Source organism: Neolamprologus brichardi, chromosome 7 (assembly GCF_056152115.1).
Source record: "Neolamprologus brichardi isolate AB-2024 chromosome 7, ASM5615211v1, whole genome shotgun sequence".
In the NCBI taxonomy this organism is placed as follows: domain Eukaryota; kingdom Metazoa; phylum Chordata; class Actinopteri; order Cichliformes; family Cichlidae; genus Neolamprologus; species Neolamprologus brichardi.
The window spans coordinates 25,344,938-25,362,043 of NC_142110.1; the positions used below are offsets into that span (position 1 = coordinate 25,344,938).

At 39.1% G+C, this 17,106-nt stretch overlaps 1 protein-coding gene across 1 annotated transcript in view; it reads left to right on the top strand.

Moving 5' to 3' along the window:
* The first annotated feature begins 294 nt into the window (after nt 1-294).
* LOC102800225 (NT-3 growth factor receptor-like) overlaps nt 295-17,106 on the top strand; it is an 81,397-nt gene continuing 64,585 nt past the window's right edge. Inside the window, exons 1-2 of the mRNA XM_006782279.3 lie at nt 295-987; nt 16,448-16,522. Coding sequence (XP_006782342.1) covers nt 731-987; nt 16,448-16,522 — 332 coding nt within the window. The 5' untranslated portion in view covers nt 295-730. The remainder of the gene's footprint in view (nt 988-16,447; nt 16,523-17,106) is intronic.

A 17,106-nucleotide genomic window follows, 5' to 3' on the forward strand; every position in this document is an offset into this window, starting at 1 on the left:
GCTCATTTTACAACAGTTCAAGAGCTTGATGGAGATAATATAATACACATATGTGTCTGATAATCACGAACTCGGCGTCATATTTATCCCAATTGCTATTTAAACTGTTCTTTACTGTAACTCAGCCTGATCAGAGCAGTGTGAATATCTCTCTCTTTCTCTCGCTCGTGTGTGTGCGTGCGCACAAAAGCAAAGCTGACGCGTGTCCACTGCGCTCCTCTGCCCAGCAGGTGGACTCAGAGGATGGGGTCTCTCTCTCTCTCTCTCTCGACCCCTGGCGGAAGAAACGCCACGGGGAGCGAGAGAGAAAGAGAGAGAGAGAGTGTGTGGGAGAGACTGAGAGATGGACAGATGACTCAAAAAGGAGATGAAAAGGAGAAAAATGCTCACCGCGACCGTACACATCAAACAGCGGGAGAATATTCTGGATTTTTCTTATTTTGTCCTCTCTGTTCCATCCAAACGTTGTTGGTGTGACAAACAGGGAGGGGGGCGTGACTGGCATCATTAAAACCTCTGATACCCCCACAAGCACGCGCACACTCAGACACGCGTGAACACACGGAGGGAGATGTTTACAGCTTTGACCGTTTGGACTCCACTGAGCGGAATAAGGCGAGCGCAGCGTTCACGCGGCTTCAGACTCTGACGGACTGAGTCATTTTCATTTTTAGTCATTTTCATTCTCGTTCGGCTTCAAAGTTGGAATCTGGGACTGAATCGTGACAGCATGGATTTGTTCGGCGCGCGTCGCCTTCTCGGGATCCGGTGCTGCTGGAAGGTTTCCGTTCTGCTCAGCGTTTTCTTTCACAGCTGCCCGAGCTCCTTGTTGGACTGTCCCCCCACCTGCACCTGCTCTCCCACTGAAATCTTCTGCAGTAAGTCCGACAACAGCCAGTTCTTCCCGCTGCTGTCCTTCCAAGGCACCGGGAATGCTGGGAATAATACCGGGAGCATCGAGGATCTTTTCCAGAACATCACCTCCATGTGAGTGCTGCTTCTCTAGATCAAAGCTTTAACGATATTTAAGAGAAGTTTTGTCCTTTTAATTGGTGAATTTATTATAGTATTTCTTTTTTTTTTTTTTTTTTTAACAAGTGGACTAAAAACCCACGATAAGATCCAGCTACACAAATGAGTGATGGTTCCTCGGTTGGGGCAAAAAGGCGAGATTCCTGGTTCAAACAGTTCTGGTGTTTTTCTTTTCATAAAATAAAATTGAAATCACAGAGTTGTTCAAAAAATGGGAACTTTTTAAAAATCTGGCAAATTTTAAATATAATACTTAAAATATATATAAAAAATTTTAATAAAATAAAAATAAAATAAAATGATTCTTCTTCTTGTTAATGATACTATTAATAAATATTACTATGAATAACAGCAACATCAATAATGATCCAGATGACTCAGGGATCCAGGCTCAGAATACCTAAGAATGATTATGCAAATAAATGTCCCACTTGACTCAAATAATAAATGTACCTGCTTTATTCAGGACTTTATAATGAACCATCTTAAAGATCCTCTTAAACATTTTTGAGAAACGTCAGTTCTTTCCAAAACTTCCCTTCATCTGTGCACATGTGCAGTGTAAGGTTCCTCACTTTCGGGAACTTTACACTGTGATTAATGGTGATGGTAAAACCCCATCAGAACAAGCAGAGCTGGCAGGTCTGGAGTTACTTTAAAAAAAATTACATTCTGTTATTAATTTCTTGTAAAATAAATGAGTAATCTAAACGTAAAATAATTGAGCAGGTCTAAAAAGATTAGAATGGTGATGAATATGGTTTATCTCACATGAGGAGGCTTGATCTTTGTCTGTGTTTAGGGTAATATACAGGTCTTTGGTATGCCACAAGTGTTCAAAGTGTTCCAATTCTGAACTGATCTAAAAGATCTGAATGAATCAATTTATATAGGAAATGGAAATCTGAAATGCATGAATATATTTGATACTTTTAAACATAACCATCTGTTGATGGAAAGTGTGGCTCTCCCTTAGCTGTTCCTGCATAACATTGCTAAATGCCATGGTTTTATACACTAGGAAACAGTCCAGCGTGAGAGGTAATAGGTCCAGATATTTCCAAATAGCTTTTTTATTGCATTATAAGAATAGTCATGACTCAGATACTATTAAGCAAATTTTAGTGCAGAAGTCTGTTTCTTTAAGATGAAGAACCAACCAGCCATCCAGATATCCATGAAAAATGTTATCTGGGCAGATACTGAAAACTGACCACATCAGACCACAAGTGAATTTTTCTCAAAAACTTTCTTCTTGCTTTGGAAGAGAGTGGCAAACAGTCCTCAGTATATCATAAGGTTTTAATATAACTAAATTTATATTCATTTCTTTGGTGAGGAAATGTTGTGGGATGGGGCAGCTGGAGGCAGTTCAGGTTGTCTGCTAATCAGAAAGTCAGTGCTTCAATCCGGCTTCTTCAGTCCGCAATTCAAGGTGTCTTTTAGCGAGATACTGACCTCTAAATATTTCGAATACGTCAAATAGAGTGAGAGTGTGTGTGAGATTGTTAAAAAGCTCTTAAAGGCATTGACTAAATAATAATAATAATGATAATAATAATAATAATAATGGATTGCATTTAAATAGCGCTTTTCGAGACCCTCAAAGCACTGTACAATTCCACTATTCATTCACTCTCGCATTCACACACTGGTGGAGGCAGCTACAGTTGTAGCCACAGCTGCCCTGGGGCAGACTGACAGAAGCGAGGCTGCCATATCGCGCCATCGGCCCCTCTGGCCAACACCAGTAGGCCGTAGGTGAAGTGTCTTACCCAAGGACACAACGACCGAGATGTGTGTGTGAGCGGGTTAATGTGGCCTTTTGTATAAATAAATAAATGTAGCACTCTGTCTAAGTTTAGGGATAGTGTTTAGTTACTGGTCTGTGACTAAACCAAAGTCCAGTCTTCTTCTGAGCCTGTAGTCTCTTGTTCAATATTGCTCATGCTCGTCTTGGTCGCCTGCTTAGTTCAGCATATGTCATGGCTGCATTTGTCAAATCACACTGACTTTCGCTGTCCAGTATGTTTCCTTACTGTGAATCAATCAGTCACCTTGCCCAGGAGGTTGACCAGATCATCCATTAGCTGGAAGGGTGGTGCTTTAAATCCTAAGTCATTAAATCAAATATATGTTGAAATGTCCGTGGGTGACATACTGAACCCCAAAATGGTGTGGTCAAAGTCCTAAGGGTGAATGTGGTTGTAGTGTGGTTGTAGTGTAGTGTAGTGTCGGGGTTAGTATATAAATGGCCGTCATTTTCCTGATGCTCTGATAATTTCTTCCTCATTAACTACAGATTGGTTTTATCTGAGAAGATGTGGTGTCCAAAGACATGCAGCTTGTGGGGATAGGTTAATTGGAAAATCCAAATTGCCATTAGGTGTGAATGTGAGCGCGAATGGTTGTCTGTCTCTGTGTGTTGGCCCTGCGACAGACTGGCGACCTGTCCAGGGTGTACCCCGCCTCTCGCCCTATGACAGCTGGGATAGGCTCCAGTGCCCCACCGCGACCCTGAAAAGGAGAAGCGGAAGCGAATGGATGGATGGATGGAGGATGTGGTGTCTTCTCTCCTTGTCATATTCTTCCAGAGCCTCTTTGAGAACGTGGGTTATGCATAGTGGACATCCTGCTTTGGGAGTGGCACTGCAGTTACTTTGATCAGAAGATCCAGATCATTACTGCCTCTTGTCTCCTGTAGTTGTCAGGAGTGCATCTGCTGCAGCACTGACAGTTTATATTAGAGCTTCGCTATAAACCCTTTCCTTTTAATATAAAGTCCACTCTAGTATTAGGCAATCGTAAAGTTGCACATACACATACACGGGTGCGCACAGGCTGTGGTCCATCATGTTGTTGTTGTGGACTGAAGTGGACCTGACTGTCACAGCATCTGTAGGTTCTTTGTTTTATACTCTCTTATGTAGCCAACAAAACACACATCTTGTACACACACTACAGTAAAACACACAGTAATTAATAAGAACGGGAAGAGTTTGTAAACTGTGGCCAGTCTACAACAAGATGGCAGAACACATTGCTGCATGCACAGATTATTTTGTGAGCACAAAACCTCACTTCATTATTAACCTGGTTTTCTGAAAAATTATTACTGATCAAAGGAGCTGCTGAACATCGAATTCCCTCCTGCTTCTTCAACACTGATCGCTACACCCAGAAAAATAAGAGAACCGTGTAAAAAGCAGTTTTACTTGCAATAATAATAATAATAATAATAATAATAATAATAATGATAATAATAGCCATGAAGCCTAAGCAGAATAAGTGAAGCATGTGTAGTGTCAGATGTCAGCTTCATTGTTCCGTGTGCTCATCAGCACAATAGTGGAAAACTGGTTGAAAAACACAGGATTGGTTTCAGTTGCGTATCCCACACAGTTAAGTGAGGAGTTGAGTTTTAACATGTAATAATATGAGATAAAGTGTGTGTAAGTACAGGAAATAAAGTTTATTTGAAGTCATGTCAGGATCTTAACGTGAATAAAAGCATCTTTTCATTTCTGAAAGGAGCTTCGTTTAACTACGAGACCACCAGCATATCCTGGGTGGTTACGGTAACTTGATCAATAAAATGATCAAATTGGCACAAATCATTATGAATAATTGTATTTATTGTGTAAGAATGTTCCTTTTAGTAGGTTTGGGTTATCTTTAATTTGAAGTAAATTCACGATTTAATATATTTGGCTTTGAATTTAAATTTTTGGGGGGATAATTTTTACTTTGGATTTTTGTCTATTTAATTTTAAGTTTAATTTCAGAGAAAAGTATTTAAGGTTTAATATAATTCGTTGCCACTAAATTATCATGGTTTCTGGCACTTTTCCCCCTTTAGCAGACATTGTTTAAAGTTACAATAAATTCAGTGGATATATATAGTAGATTTCTGAAATTTATGATGATGGAAAAGTGCCAGGAAAATCAACCAAAGACTAATTTAAAATCATTAATCATTTGATGTGAACAAACCAACATGCTGACTTTAAGAGCTGTATTCATTAAACAGTCATGCTGACAATAAACATGTGACTGTGTCCTCTTTTTCATGTCTTTATGTATTTAACTGAGCTGTTTTTGAAAGACATTATGACACAACATCAATACCTGAGGATCAATACTGTGCTGACATCAATATTAAAATGCTGTCATTTATGACCATGAAGATAAAGTCAATAAGTTCTTCACTAATGCACTAACTGAAATTACAGATTACGCAGAGAACAAAGAGATGTCTGATATGTCACAGCAAGTCAGAGAGTAAATAAAGTATCTGTTATCTGGAAAATAGTTTTTTTAAAATTGAATTGTGATTTAATAATAATAATGATAATAACAGTAATATCTTGGCATGAGTAGGATGGATTAGGCTTCGAGGACTACAGACTGGAATGTACAATGGGACCCACATAGGGAGTACAGTTTAAATGTATCAAATTCTGTGAACATACCATCTTACCAACCATGGCTGTAAGACCATTTAAAACAATTAAAAAAAACCAAAAAAAACTATAATTTAAGATATTATTATTATTATTATTATTATTATTATTATTATTATTATTATTTTAAGAAGAAAACCTGAATTTCTGAGGATGGGGACAAACTGAGGAGAGCATAGTACGACCTAAGGGTGAAACTGAGGACTCCTGCAAGAGGAAGCTGAACAGTATGAGCAGAACAGTGTGAGGGATGTGTGGAGTGAAATGAAGAAAATCACTGGTTTTAAGGTGACGGACAATAACTGGCACCAGCAATCGGCAAGGAAATCTGAAGGGAGCAGAAAAGCTGAACAATTTTTAAAACACTTTTGGTTCACAGCCCTCTGCTGCTTTTCCCCACAACACACTCTACACACTATGGCCCTTACACACATTCATTGCCTTCAGGGGTATTAAAAAAATTAGGCTAGATTAATGCTTGCCATGCCAACCCAGTACACACTCACAAAGGATAGTCTCTGTCTCCAGATATTCACTTCCTGATTAAATAAAGTTTTAAAAAAAGAAGTGGATTAGCAGACTCTGTTTCCTAAGTACACCGAGCTCCTTTAATGTAAAAAACATGGCTATTTTCTGTCAGTCAGTTGTGGTGTGTACACAGTGTACTCACCAACAGACTAATAAACTGACCAGGACAGCTTTTCTGTGATTGGTTGCAAACTGGAGACTTCTGAAGTTGTGGTGTAAAGGAGGTCACTGAACAAACTGTTATGCATAGATAGTTCTGATCACTACCAAATAGTTTTACTATTGTACACCATGTTTTCTTATTTATTTATTTATTTATTAAATTTTTATTATATTTCAAGTTTTAAGGTTAAGTCAAGTAAAATAAACTAAGCCATAAAAATGAACTGAATTCGCTCTTCTTGGAAAACCGTCTTACATAATAGGAGCAAAAAGAGTTCTGACAGTGTTGTATCTCCTGGATGATGTGGATTTAGTGTGTGTGTTTCTGCATATTTAAGTGTGTAAGTGAATGAGGGTGTGTCTGTACGCCTTTAAAGGAGTATGTGGCGGCTGCAATAAACAAAGGCAGCATCTCAGCATTCTGAAGTCTGCCCGGTGTTTTAATGCAACATTTTTGTGCTGAAAACAGACATTATGTTGGTGTAGATGTTAATAATAGCTAAGTGTCCAACCCAACAGCCCTGAGTCAGTGGCTCAGAGTTTTACTGATCCATGTAGAATTTTATTGGCCTGTGGAAAAAAAGCTTTTATTTTTGAATTTTTAAAATATTAAAACAATTTAATAAACGTGATATTTACATTATTATACCTTATATCTGAAAAATGTTTCAAAAGCTTTGAAATAAATATGGTCTAGTACACCCAATGCCGCCGTTTATACTCACTCCTCCTTTTCTGCTTGCAGGTATCGCTGCCATGTAAAATGCAATTAAGCATGCAAGCTGCCCAATTTAAATATTTTATTAGACTAGAATTAACAGTTCTGTATATTTTAATGTAACTTCTGTAGCTTTACTGTAGATTTTTGCTGTGTATAACAAATGAAGTTCACTTTCACATTACTTCACATTAGAGCTTATTAAACAGGTGGTTTGATGAAGCTAGCTTTTTCCAAGTAAACATTTTGATGGTGATAGCTGTGCTGCTCATTGGGGAAAAAACTTTTCTTTCACTCCGCCTGAAGTGACTGTCTCAGTAACAGCTCCGCGTCTTTGCTCTTTACAGGGTGTGTGCAGACACACTCTGGCTCCATGTTCAACTATGACGGCATGATTGTCACTGCTGCCGTTTATCTGTGTTATCCATCTTTTTGTTTAAAAACTGGGGGCTGCATGGGCCTAATGTTGTCAGACTTTTTATTCACACACTGCTCCTTGATGCATGTCTAATGCACATCTCTTTTTAGTTGCAATGGAAAATGAAATGATTGCATTCACATGATGATAGAGAGCTGTCCATTTAACAAAACATCAAAGCGAAAACATTGTGTTGAGGATTCTTTATAATTGAGTATTTCCAATTACTCGATAAACGGTTGCAGTCCTATATAGTTCTATTCACATTTTGTTGCTGACCCTTGTGCTGCTGTAATGTGAATATCCTCAATATCCCCTTTGTGGGATTAATGTCTAAAAAAGTCAAGTCAAGTCAAGTCTATATATAATGGCTGCAGTAACCACTGCAGTCTCAAAGTGAGATGGAAGGAGGTGATTCAAATATATTACGTAAAAAAAGGTAAATGCCATCCATCTATTTTCTTTCGCTTATCCAGAAGCAGTTTGTGATGCCCAAATCTCCCTCTCCCCAGCCATCTCCTCCAACTTATCTGGGGTAACACCTAGGCTTTCCCAGGACAGCCGAGATATGTAATATCTCCATGGTGTCCTGAGGCTGTCCCAGGACACCACGGAGTCCTCAATCCAGGTTGGTCCTTTCAAATTCTCCTCCCTCCAGTTAGCTGGGGATTCCAAATTGGCACCAGCCTGCATTCTGTGTACCTATGGAGAAACGGAAAACAAAGGCAGGGAGAAAACAAACAGTCTGCAAGACATATGCCCTTACAAGTCCAAGCAAGATGAGATCAAGATCATAGGGCACATGACAGTGCATCAGCCAAGACTCAGCCTGTACAAGTTCCTCGGGCTATGGGTGGACAAAAAACTGAACTGGTCATGCAACACACTGCACCTGTATAAAAAAGGCCAAAGCAGACTGTACTCCCTCAGGAGACTGAACTACTGCAGGAAGCTCCTGAGGATGTTTTACCAGTTAGTGGTTGCCGGAGTACTATTCTATGTTGTGGTGTGCTGGGGGAGCAGCACAGCAAAGAAGGACTCATCCAGGCTGGAAAAACTAATCAGGAAGCCTGGCTCTGTGGTTGACATGAAGCTGGACGCTCTGGTGACAGTGGCAGAGCAGAGGACATTAAAGAAACTGCAGGACATTATGGAGAAAGCCGGGCATCCTCTGCATATGGTCATAAACAACCAGAGGAGTTTGCTCAGCAACAGGTTGCTTCTGCTAAAGTCTTGGAACAACAGACTTAAAAACTGCTTTGTCCCATCAAATTGACGCCATGAAATTGTTTATCTCCTCGCTGGAGGGGAGAGGGAGGGGAAACAGGAGGACAAAGGAGGGTGGGAACAACCTCTTGAAAGTAGCAAGGTGGTCAGCCCAATGATTGAAGTGCACGATGACCTCATAAAGATATACTCTGCAGTTTGGCACATCACACAGTGCTTTGTTTACAAGCTTGCCAATATCCTTTCAACATGTCAAGTTTACTGATATATGTGGCAGGTCCAATGTCATCAATGCAGTCAAGTGACATTTTGCCTGAGCTTGTGTCAATAGGTTCTTGTATGGATATAGTGACTTGATTAGTACTAAATTTGGAATCATGTGGTAATGATAGCCAAGAATTTTCTCCCCAGCAGCTCTTAGAAGCCTGTGTGGAGGGTTGCTGAAAACCAGCACTGGACAGCTCTGCTGACAGTGTTTCCTCCTGCTAAATTCAAAGTAATTTTAGAGAACAGCTGATCCCAGGCTTTGTGGGTGTGTAGTGGTTGCCGTGGCTACTTTGGCTTCAGCGCTTGGAATTTGTTTGGACCACAAGCCTTTTAAATTTAATTTTAAGTCAGACCACAATGCTGTATGTAATCTTGTGAAAATATTTCCAAAGTAGTGAAATAAACAAATTTGCCTTGTTTGGGGATTTGTGTTCAGTTGTATGGGTGGATTCTTGAATCTTAAGACTTTTTAGTGAAAACACTATGTTAAGTGATGTTGATGACCATGTTATCATGACTCATACAATTGAATGCCACAACTAAAAACATATACCGTGGCCTATAACTTTTCTCGAGATTATGTGATGGAGATGTATCTGAGAATGCAAATGGGTATTAAATGGTCTTCAAAATGACTGTGATATTCAATTTGCAGCAGTGTGATAATAGATAAGATAAGATAGATCTTTATTGTCACTGTTACCAGAACAATGAACACAGTTTGGCATCTCTCCATTGGCAGCTTGTAGGTTTTTACATTCACATTCTTCAGATAAGAGAATAGTATAAATAAAGATAAAATAAGTGCAAGTTACAGTCCAGAGAATTCATGCATGTTATTTGTAGCTCCTGTCTTATGTCTTGCCCTGTCTATCCAGGCAGCACTTTTGCCTAAAATAGACAAAGTATTCCCAGGAGTAAGAACATGACTATTGTGAGCTAAATGCAAAAAAAGGCAACTTCAGATAATGTTCTAGACTAGTTTCCTCTAATAGTCATGTGTGAAAAGACCTTTAGAGTCTTGTTAAGCTGGTGAAGTCAGATGAAGTCTAAACAAAATCTTTAAATTAATACTCAAAGCAAATGTATCTTTCTTTAGCATACTGATGACCATTTACATTTACCTTTACCATTTACTGTGTTTTAAACATTTGTCTTCTGCTCTTCAACCCATAATTTAGAGCTTTTTAATTATTAATGGAAATTATTGATTTAAGTCATTAATCCCCTCTTCTGCTTTTTTGTTTTTCTTACTCTGTTATGTGATCACTACCTGTCATCAGGTAAGATAATTGACACTCATGTCAAAAATGAAAGTAAAACAATGAGCAATGGATGAACCCGTAATATTTTGGTGTCAATCGGGATGAAGTTTTTTAACTTTGTGAGTCAGGACTACAGCGATGGTGGATGATATACTCTGAGATGTTTCATTGGTAATTGATATCTAATGCTAAAAAAAGACCGCTGCCATTTTATATCACTTTATTAGTGATGGGATTTCCAGCTCTTTTTAGAGAACCGGCTCTTTCGGCTCGGCTCACTAAAAAGAGCCGGCTCCCATCCGGCTCTTCAGGTTGTTTTGTTGCTTTAATTAATTTATTATTAACAACAATATAAAATTCTGCACAAAATGAATTACTAATGTAAAAAATGTGGTTTTATTTATATATGTTTATATATAAATACATACGGTGTCCCCTAGAGACAAAGCACGTACAAACTCCGAAGTACGGAGTTTGTTCGTGCTTTGTCTCCCATATAAGATGGGATCACTGTGCATGTTTCTGATGGAAATGAAAGACACACTGATGTATTACATATTATATAAACAGACTGATTTTTTTTGCTAAATTAGCTCTAACAGGACAGAGGTAATGAAAACATATAACATCCTTGTGAAACATGATATAGAGATAGATTAACTTACCTTAAAATTCATACATGATATCAACATCTATAATATGTACACTATATTGCATTTATCTTAACATGAGTTGGCATCTTATTCTTAATCCATTAGGTTTAAAAGGATGTCAGCCCACCCTTTGCAGCTATAACAGGTTTAATTCTTCTGGGAAGGCTTTCCACAATGGTTTAGGAGTGTGTTTATGGGACTTTTTGGCCTTTCTTTCATAAACATATTTGTGAGATCAGACAGTGATGTTAGACGAGAAGGCCTGGCTCACAGTATCCACTTGAATTCATCACAAAGTTGTTCTATAGGGTTGAGGTCAGGACTCTGTGCAGGTCAGTCAAGTTCTTGCACACCAAACTGACTCATATGTTTATGGGCCTTGCTTTATACACTGGTGTGCAGTCATGTTGGAACATGAATGAGCCATTCCCAAACTGTTCCCACAAAGTTGGGAGCCTGACATTGTCCAAAATGTCCTGGTATGCTAAAGCATTAAGAGTTCCATACACTGCTAGTAGAGAGGTGAACTCCTGAAAAACATCCCTCACACCATAATTCCACCTCCACCAAACTTTTAACTTGAGACATTGGGGTTAGTATCTTGCCCTAGGATATTTGTCATGCAGACTGGAGTAGCCAGGGATCGATAGTAGATGACTTCTAGTCGTCATTACTTTTTCCTTAAGTTCACTGATGAGCACTGAGTGTTTTAATTTTTAAGAATATGGCTTAATCATTTATTTCTTACAGTTTAAGCACAGAGAGATTTAATTCACCGACTACAGCAGCATCCTTTTTATGATTTAGAAAAAAAATAGACATACTCGTGCAGTTATTTCTTATTCTGAGATATCACGGGGATTAAATGTGTAATTGAAGTTTAAAATGACAGACAGGGAAGTTTCCGATCTTTCCCAGCTGGCACTGTATGGATGATCAAAATCTGACGGTACCTGTCTGTGTATATAATTACATCAATTTTCACAACGCTGGCTGAAATTCAGCCCAAAAAAATGTCAGCGCCTCCGTCGTGTTTTACAGATGGCTACAGACTCATTGTTCTACCTTTCTTTTGAACACCTCTGTACTAAATAACAAATTAAATTTTTGAACCAAAAGTTGAGAAGTGTTTTTGAGATGTATATGCTTATTTGTATATTTTGCACTTTATTTATGCTGATATGTGTGAATAAATAACAATTCCACAATTTTAAAAAATCTCTGCCCTGTTCGACCCATTCAGCAAAAATCATGGTTATGATATGGCATGATTCAGCTTTCTAACAGGAAATAAAGGTATATTTAATGTATCAGTGTACACTTTATTTTATCACAAACATACAATTGATCACAGCTTGTAAGTGTTCTTTTTAAAGTCATGTTAAATACAATTTTCTTGAGTTTTTACTGAAGCTCGCTATTTGAATTCAATTCCACTACTGTAAATTTAGAATTAAAAATATTTCATATTATAATACAATAAATGTAATGCATATTATATTAGCTAATGTAGTATATAATACAACTGTGGTTTTCTAGCTAATACTAAAATAATAATAATAATGATAATGGATTGCATTTTATATAGCGCTTTTCGAGACCCTCAAAGCGCTTTACAATTCCACTATTCATTCACTCTCACATTCACACACTGGTGGAGGCAAGCTACAGTTGTAGCCACAGCTGCCCTAGGGCAGACTGACAGAAGCGAGGCTGCCATATCGCGCCATCAGCCCCTCTGGCCAACACCAGTAGGCGGTAGGTGAAGTGTCTTGCCCAAGGACACAACGACCGAGCCTGTCCGAGCCGGGGCTCAAACCGGCAACCTTCCGATTACAAGACGAACTGCCAACTCTGTTGTAGCCTAATAATCATGGTTTTTCAGTCCCATGGGGACTGATTTTTTAGTCCACCCCCCCCAAAGCTTTTGCTGTGCAATTCCTGGGCAGGGAGCAAGCTCACACTATCTATGTCCCAGGAAGCACCTGGCACTGGTCTTTCTGGGAGTTTCATCCTTCTACACCCTAACAGTCGGCAGATAACATAGTTAAGCAGCCTACAGCAGATCATATTGACACATATGTCCTTCACCTAAGACAGGGGTAGGCAACTCCAGGCCTCGAGTGCCGGTGTCCTGCAGGTTTTAGATCGCACCCTGGGTTAACACACCTGAATCAAATGATTAGTTCATTACCAGGCCTCTGGAGAACTTCAAGAAATGCTGAGGAGTCATTTAGCCCTTTAAATCAGCTGTGATGGATCATGGACACATCTAAAACCTCCAGGACACCGGCACTTGAGGCCTGGAGTTGCCTACCCCTGACCTAAGAGATAAAAGAAAATACAAACTTCTACAGTGAAATTCTAAGCACCTAAATCTAAACATGAGAATAAACTAGAAATTTTCCATCAAAAAATTTTAAGGTCACTTTAAAGGTAGAAAGCTTTTTAGGGTTTTTTAAAGGTGACATCACCCATGTTTTAACAGTTTAACAAAACATAAAAAAAAAACCCACTAAGACATATAAAACAAATGCTTCTATGAATGGGTGTGGAGTGGAATGAGGCATGTTATATAAAGCACTCTGCATGCTCAAGTACAGTAAGCACTGTAAAAGAATCGGTCCATTTACAGACATCCTAAGTTGACTGTTCTGTGCATACACCACATTGGTTCATTACTTGAGTTAGGTGCTTTTTTATGCTTGGGTGATTCAGAGGTCAATGATAAATGAATTACACAATAATAAACTGAGTGAAATAATAATAAAGTGAGTGAAAAAGTCCAAAGAAAAACTTTGACAGACCTGGAGGACTGTTACTCAAGATCACTTGAATTATTTAATTAAGAGTCTGGCTCCATGTAAGTAAAATACAAAGCAATGGGGATTGCTCAAGACTTTTGCACAACACTGTATGTGCAATAAAAATGTGCTTTTTAAAACAATATATTGATATATACTTGTTGTAATTACATCAAATAAGAAGGGAAACGAATAAAGACTATTCTCTACTGCTCTTTCAGCTCCACACTTGGCAGTCATCATCCCTACGACCAAAACAGATGACATTCGGTCTGTGAATTTCTTTCCAAATTTGCTTTCCCTCTCTCTACGGCTGTGTCTCTCACACTTTGGAGGCAGAGTGTGTAGGAGGCTGCTGTAACATTGCAGTTCCTTCTGGCAAGCAAACATTGATGGTTTGTTTGTGACTTTTCAAACAGTGCCAAGTTGAGGAAGGAAAGAGGAGAGGGGTAGAAATAGAAAGGAGGACTAGAGAGAGGAGGAGGAGTAAGGACAGGCAGTAGTAGTACTGTTGGGCACAAAAATAGTTGGTTTGAACATTTTCTGTTATATTTAGTAACCTCGAGACTACAGTATGTGCATGCTTTACCTGGGGTTACATAATAGCACTACTGCTCAAAATGTGGTTGACCACTTTTTTAACTGTCTGCTGTAAATATGCAATATGGAGAGAAATGCTCAGAGATATCTGGACTGGTGTTGTGTCTAGCTGATCAATTTCTAGAGTGCAGTATTCACTGATCTCCACCAAATCTTGAACAAATATTCATCTCTTTAATTAAGTCTGTGTTCAGCATTTTCTCTTTCGTTTTCTATGTGCTATAGCTTTGTAATTACAGGACAACCAAAACTTCTTCTGCAGTTTTACACCTTTATTTCTTAAAATTAAAGCCAAAAACGTCAAATGGACACTTTTCATTAACGAAAGCAGTATTTTCGAATCTTTTGGAAAAACTGAGACAACCAATTGAAATTAAATGTATAAGTAAACTTTAAAATGACAGAAAGCAGAGTTTCACTGGTCCAGTCAGTCTACCATGGTGAGTCTCATCAACACCGGCTTAAATCAGTCTCAGTTCATCTAATATGGTGATACCCATAGGGATATAGAGACTCTGACCCGTTAGATGGAGAGCTGGTCCAGACCTCCTGTACAGGGGTAACTGGGATCTAACCGACTATTTAAGATCAAAGTGGGCTGTATGTGACCTACCATGTAAAATGAGTTTGATATCCCTGCTCTAATGTATTTATACCATGTCATATGGCAATCATCAGTTCAATCACTCTGCTCAAAGTTATCAAATATTTATTTTGCTACAGCAACGTTAGAATCATCAGTCAACCTAACATGTCACACTTCAGTGTCCTTGGACTGTGGCAGGAGGCCAGCATAACTGGAGGAAACCAACTGGGCTACAGGGCTAACTATCTGACATGTTATAGAATAAACTAGGGTGACCATATTTTGATTTCCAAAAAAGAGGACACTTGGCTCAGTCATGAAGAACTTGCTTAAAGAAACATAAAATCGTCCCTGGCATTTTGACTAGAGACCGGCCCACCAGGTATTATAGGAAAAGCCATAAAACCTTTGAATGAAAACAAACGCTGTTGTGACAGTGATGTACAGTCTTGTTGTATATGTATGTATATGTATAAATATGTATGATTTCTATACATTTTACATCAGATAAAAACTTTGGTTGTAAGATTCTGATAATTATTTGTTAAAAGCCAGACATTTTAAATGAGAATAAGAAAGAAAAGTATTTCTTTGTGCCCACCTCTCCCTGTCAATGCCCTACCTGGCCCCCCTGGCAAAACTTTGCTAGATCCGCCCCTGCACAGTTACCAGCTGTCAGCTACATAAAAAAAAGGATCCTGGTGTTATTTGTCTCTCAGAAACAGTTCATAACTTCCCTTCAACTCATTCAAGCCACCTAAAAGGTAAACCTGTTTCTCCATCACCTGTTCAGCTCTGATGATTCAGTAAGGACATCTCCTGGTTTCATCTTCATGTTTCCCTCTCACCACATATCCAAACCGATATCATGACCAGCAGCTTTTACAGCAAACATCAGCTGATACTAGAAATTAATATTAAATAAATTCTAACAACAGCTGATCAAGCTTAAACGTGCTGCTGTTGTTTAGCGCGCCATTCGCTGGTTTCCTATTTCTGGCGCAAAGTGGGCGATAAACAAGAGAGAAAAGCCGATCAGCTGATCATTGATCAGTTTCATGATTGAAGGAGCAACAGGAGAGAGAGGGGGAGAGAACGAGAGGAGAAGCTGCAGCTGTGCAGCGTAAAGAAGCAGAATAACTCCAGCTTTGTCTTCTTCTATTCCAGCTGAAGTCCGGGACAAACTGTTCCCCCTCTTGCCTCCCCTTTCCCTCACCCACCTGCTGGCCTCTGTGGAAGCTCCGCCACAGCCACCACCAAACAACTGAGTTATTTTTACACATCGGCCAGCATCTGGCCAATCCACCACCTTTCATTGTTAATACGTTACAAAAAAAAAAAAAACCATCGGCCCATAAAACGAAAAATCACCATCAGATGGCCAGTCCAGCTATGGTCAGTACGAGGGAAATTTCTTTTGCAGTTCGTCTGAAAGATGGACTTGCGCTTTGGGATGTTTTAAACATCATTAGGTGCGTTGCTACGCGCTGTCCGTCCTGTCTGTGAGCGCAGAACAAGTGCTCACAAAGCAGCAGTTTGGGGGTGATGTCACACAAATTGGTCCTCTGTCAGAATATAGGAAAAGAGGACGGTTGGTCACCCTAGAATAAACAGCCCAACAAATCTGATCCATGAAATAAATTGTTAGATTATTACATATAAGAAATGTGTAACTTGTTACATTATACACCCTACTACAGTGTCTTGCCTGTATTCCTTTACAGACACATCGAGAATTGGACTGGTCTGCAGACCTTGAGGGATTTTGATATGGAGCTCTACACCGGCTTACAGAGGCTGTAAGTAGTAAGGCATTTTCTACAACATGTTATCACTGAAATGCCTGGCCAGTGAAATTTAACTTTATTCTTGGGGATCAGACCAATGCTTTAAAAACACTTGCGCAAAAGCAAATGTTTCCTCTAAAGAGGTTCAAGCAGCCCTGCACACTTCAAAGATTCACTGACCCAAGCATGTGGTTCTAATAATATTTGTACCCAGAGATATCCCAATCTCAGGAAAGAATCTGTTCACAATTCACAGTTTAGTCTACAGCAGATGAAAGGAAGCACCTCAGCATACTTTGGAGCTGGGCCACTTGGGAAGTAAACAATATTGTCCAGTAAGGCTGTTAGCAGTGCTTTGATACATAGTTGTGTGTTGAATTTCAAATCCTGTTTCTTATTAAATATCTTCAATTTGTTTTAATCTTTATGGAGTCCCTTAGTGTTTTCCAGCCTTTCCCTTCTGTGTTGATTCCCCCATGTTTAGTTCTGTGTCTGTTTCCCTCACTTCCTGTTTTATTGTGGTAGCAAAATAATTTGTGGTGCAGATTACGTGCAGAATTCAATGCATGCATGCACACAAATGGCTAGTCTAGAGT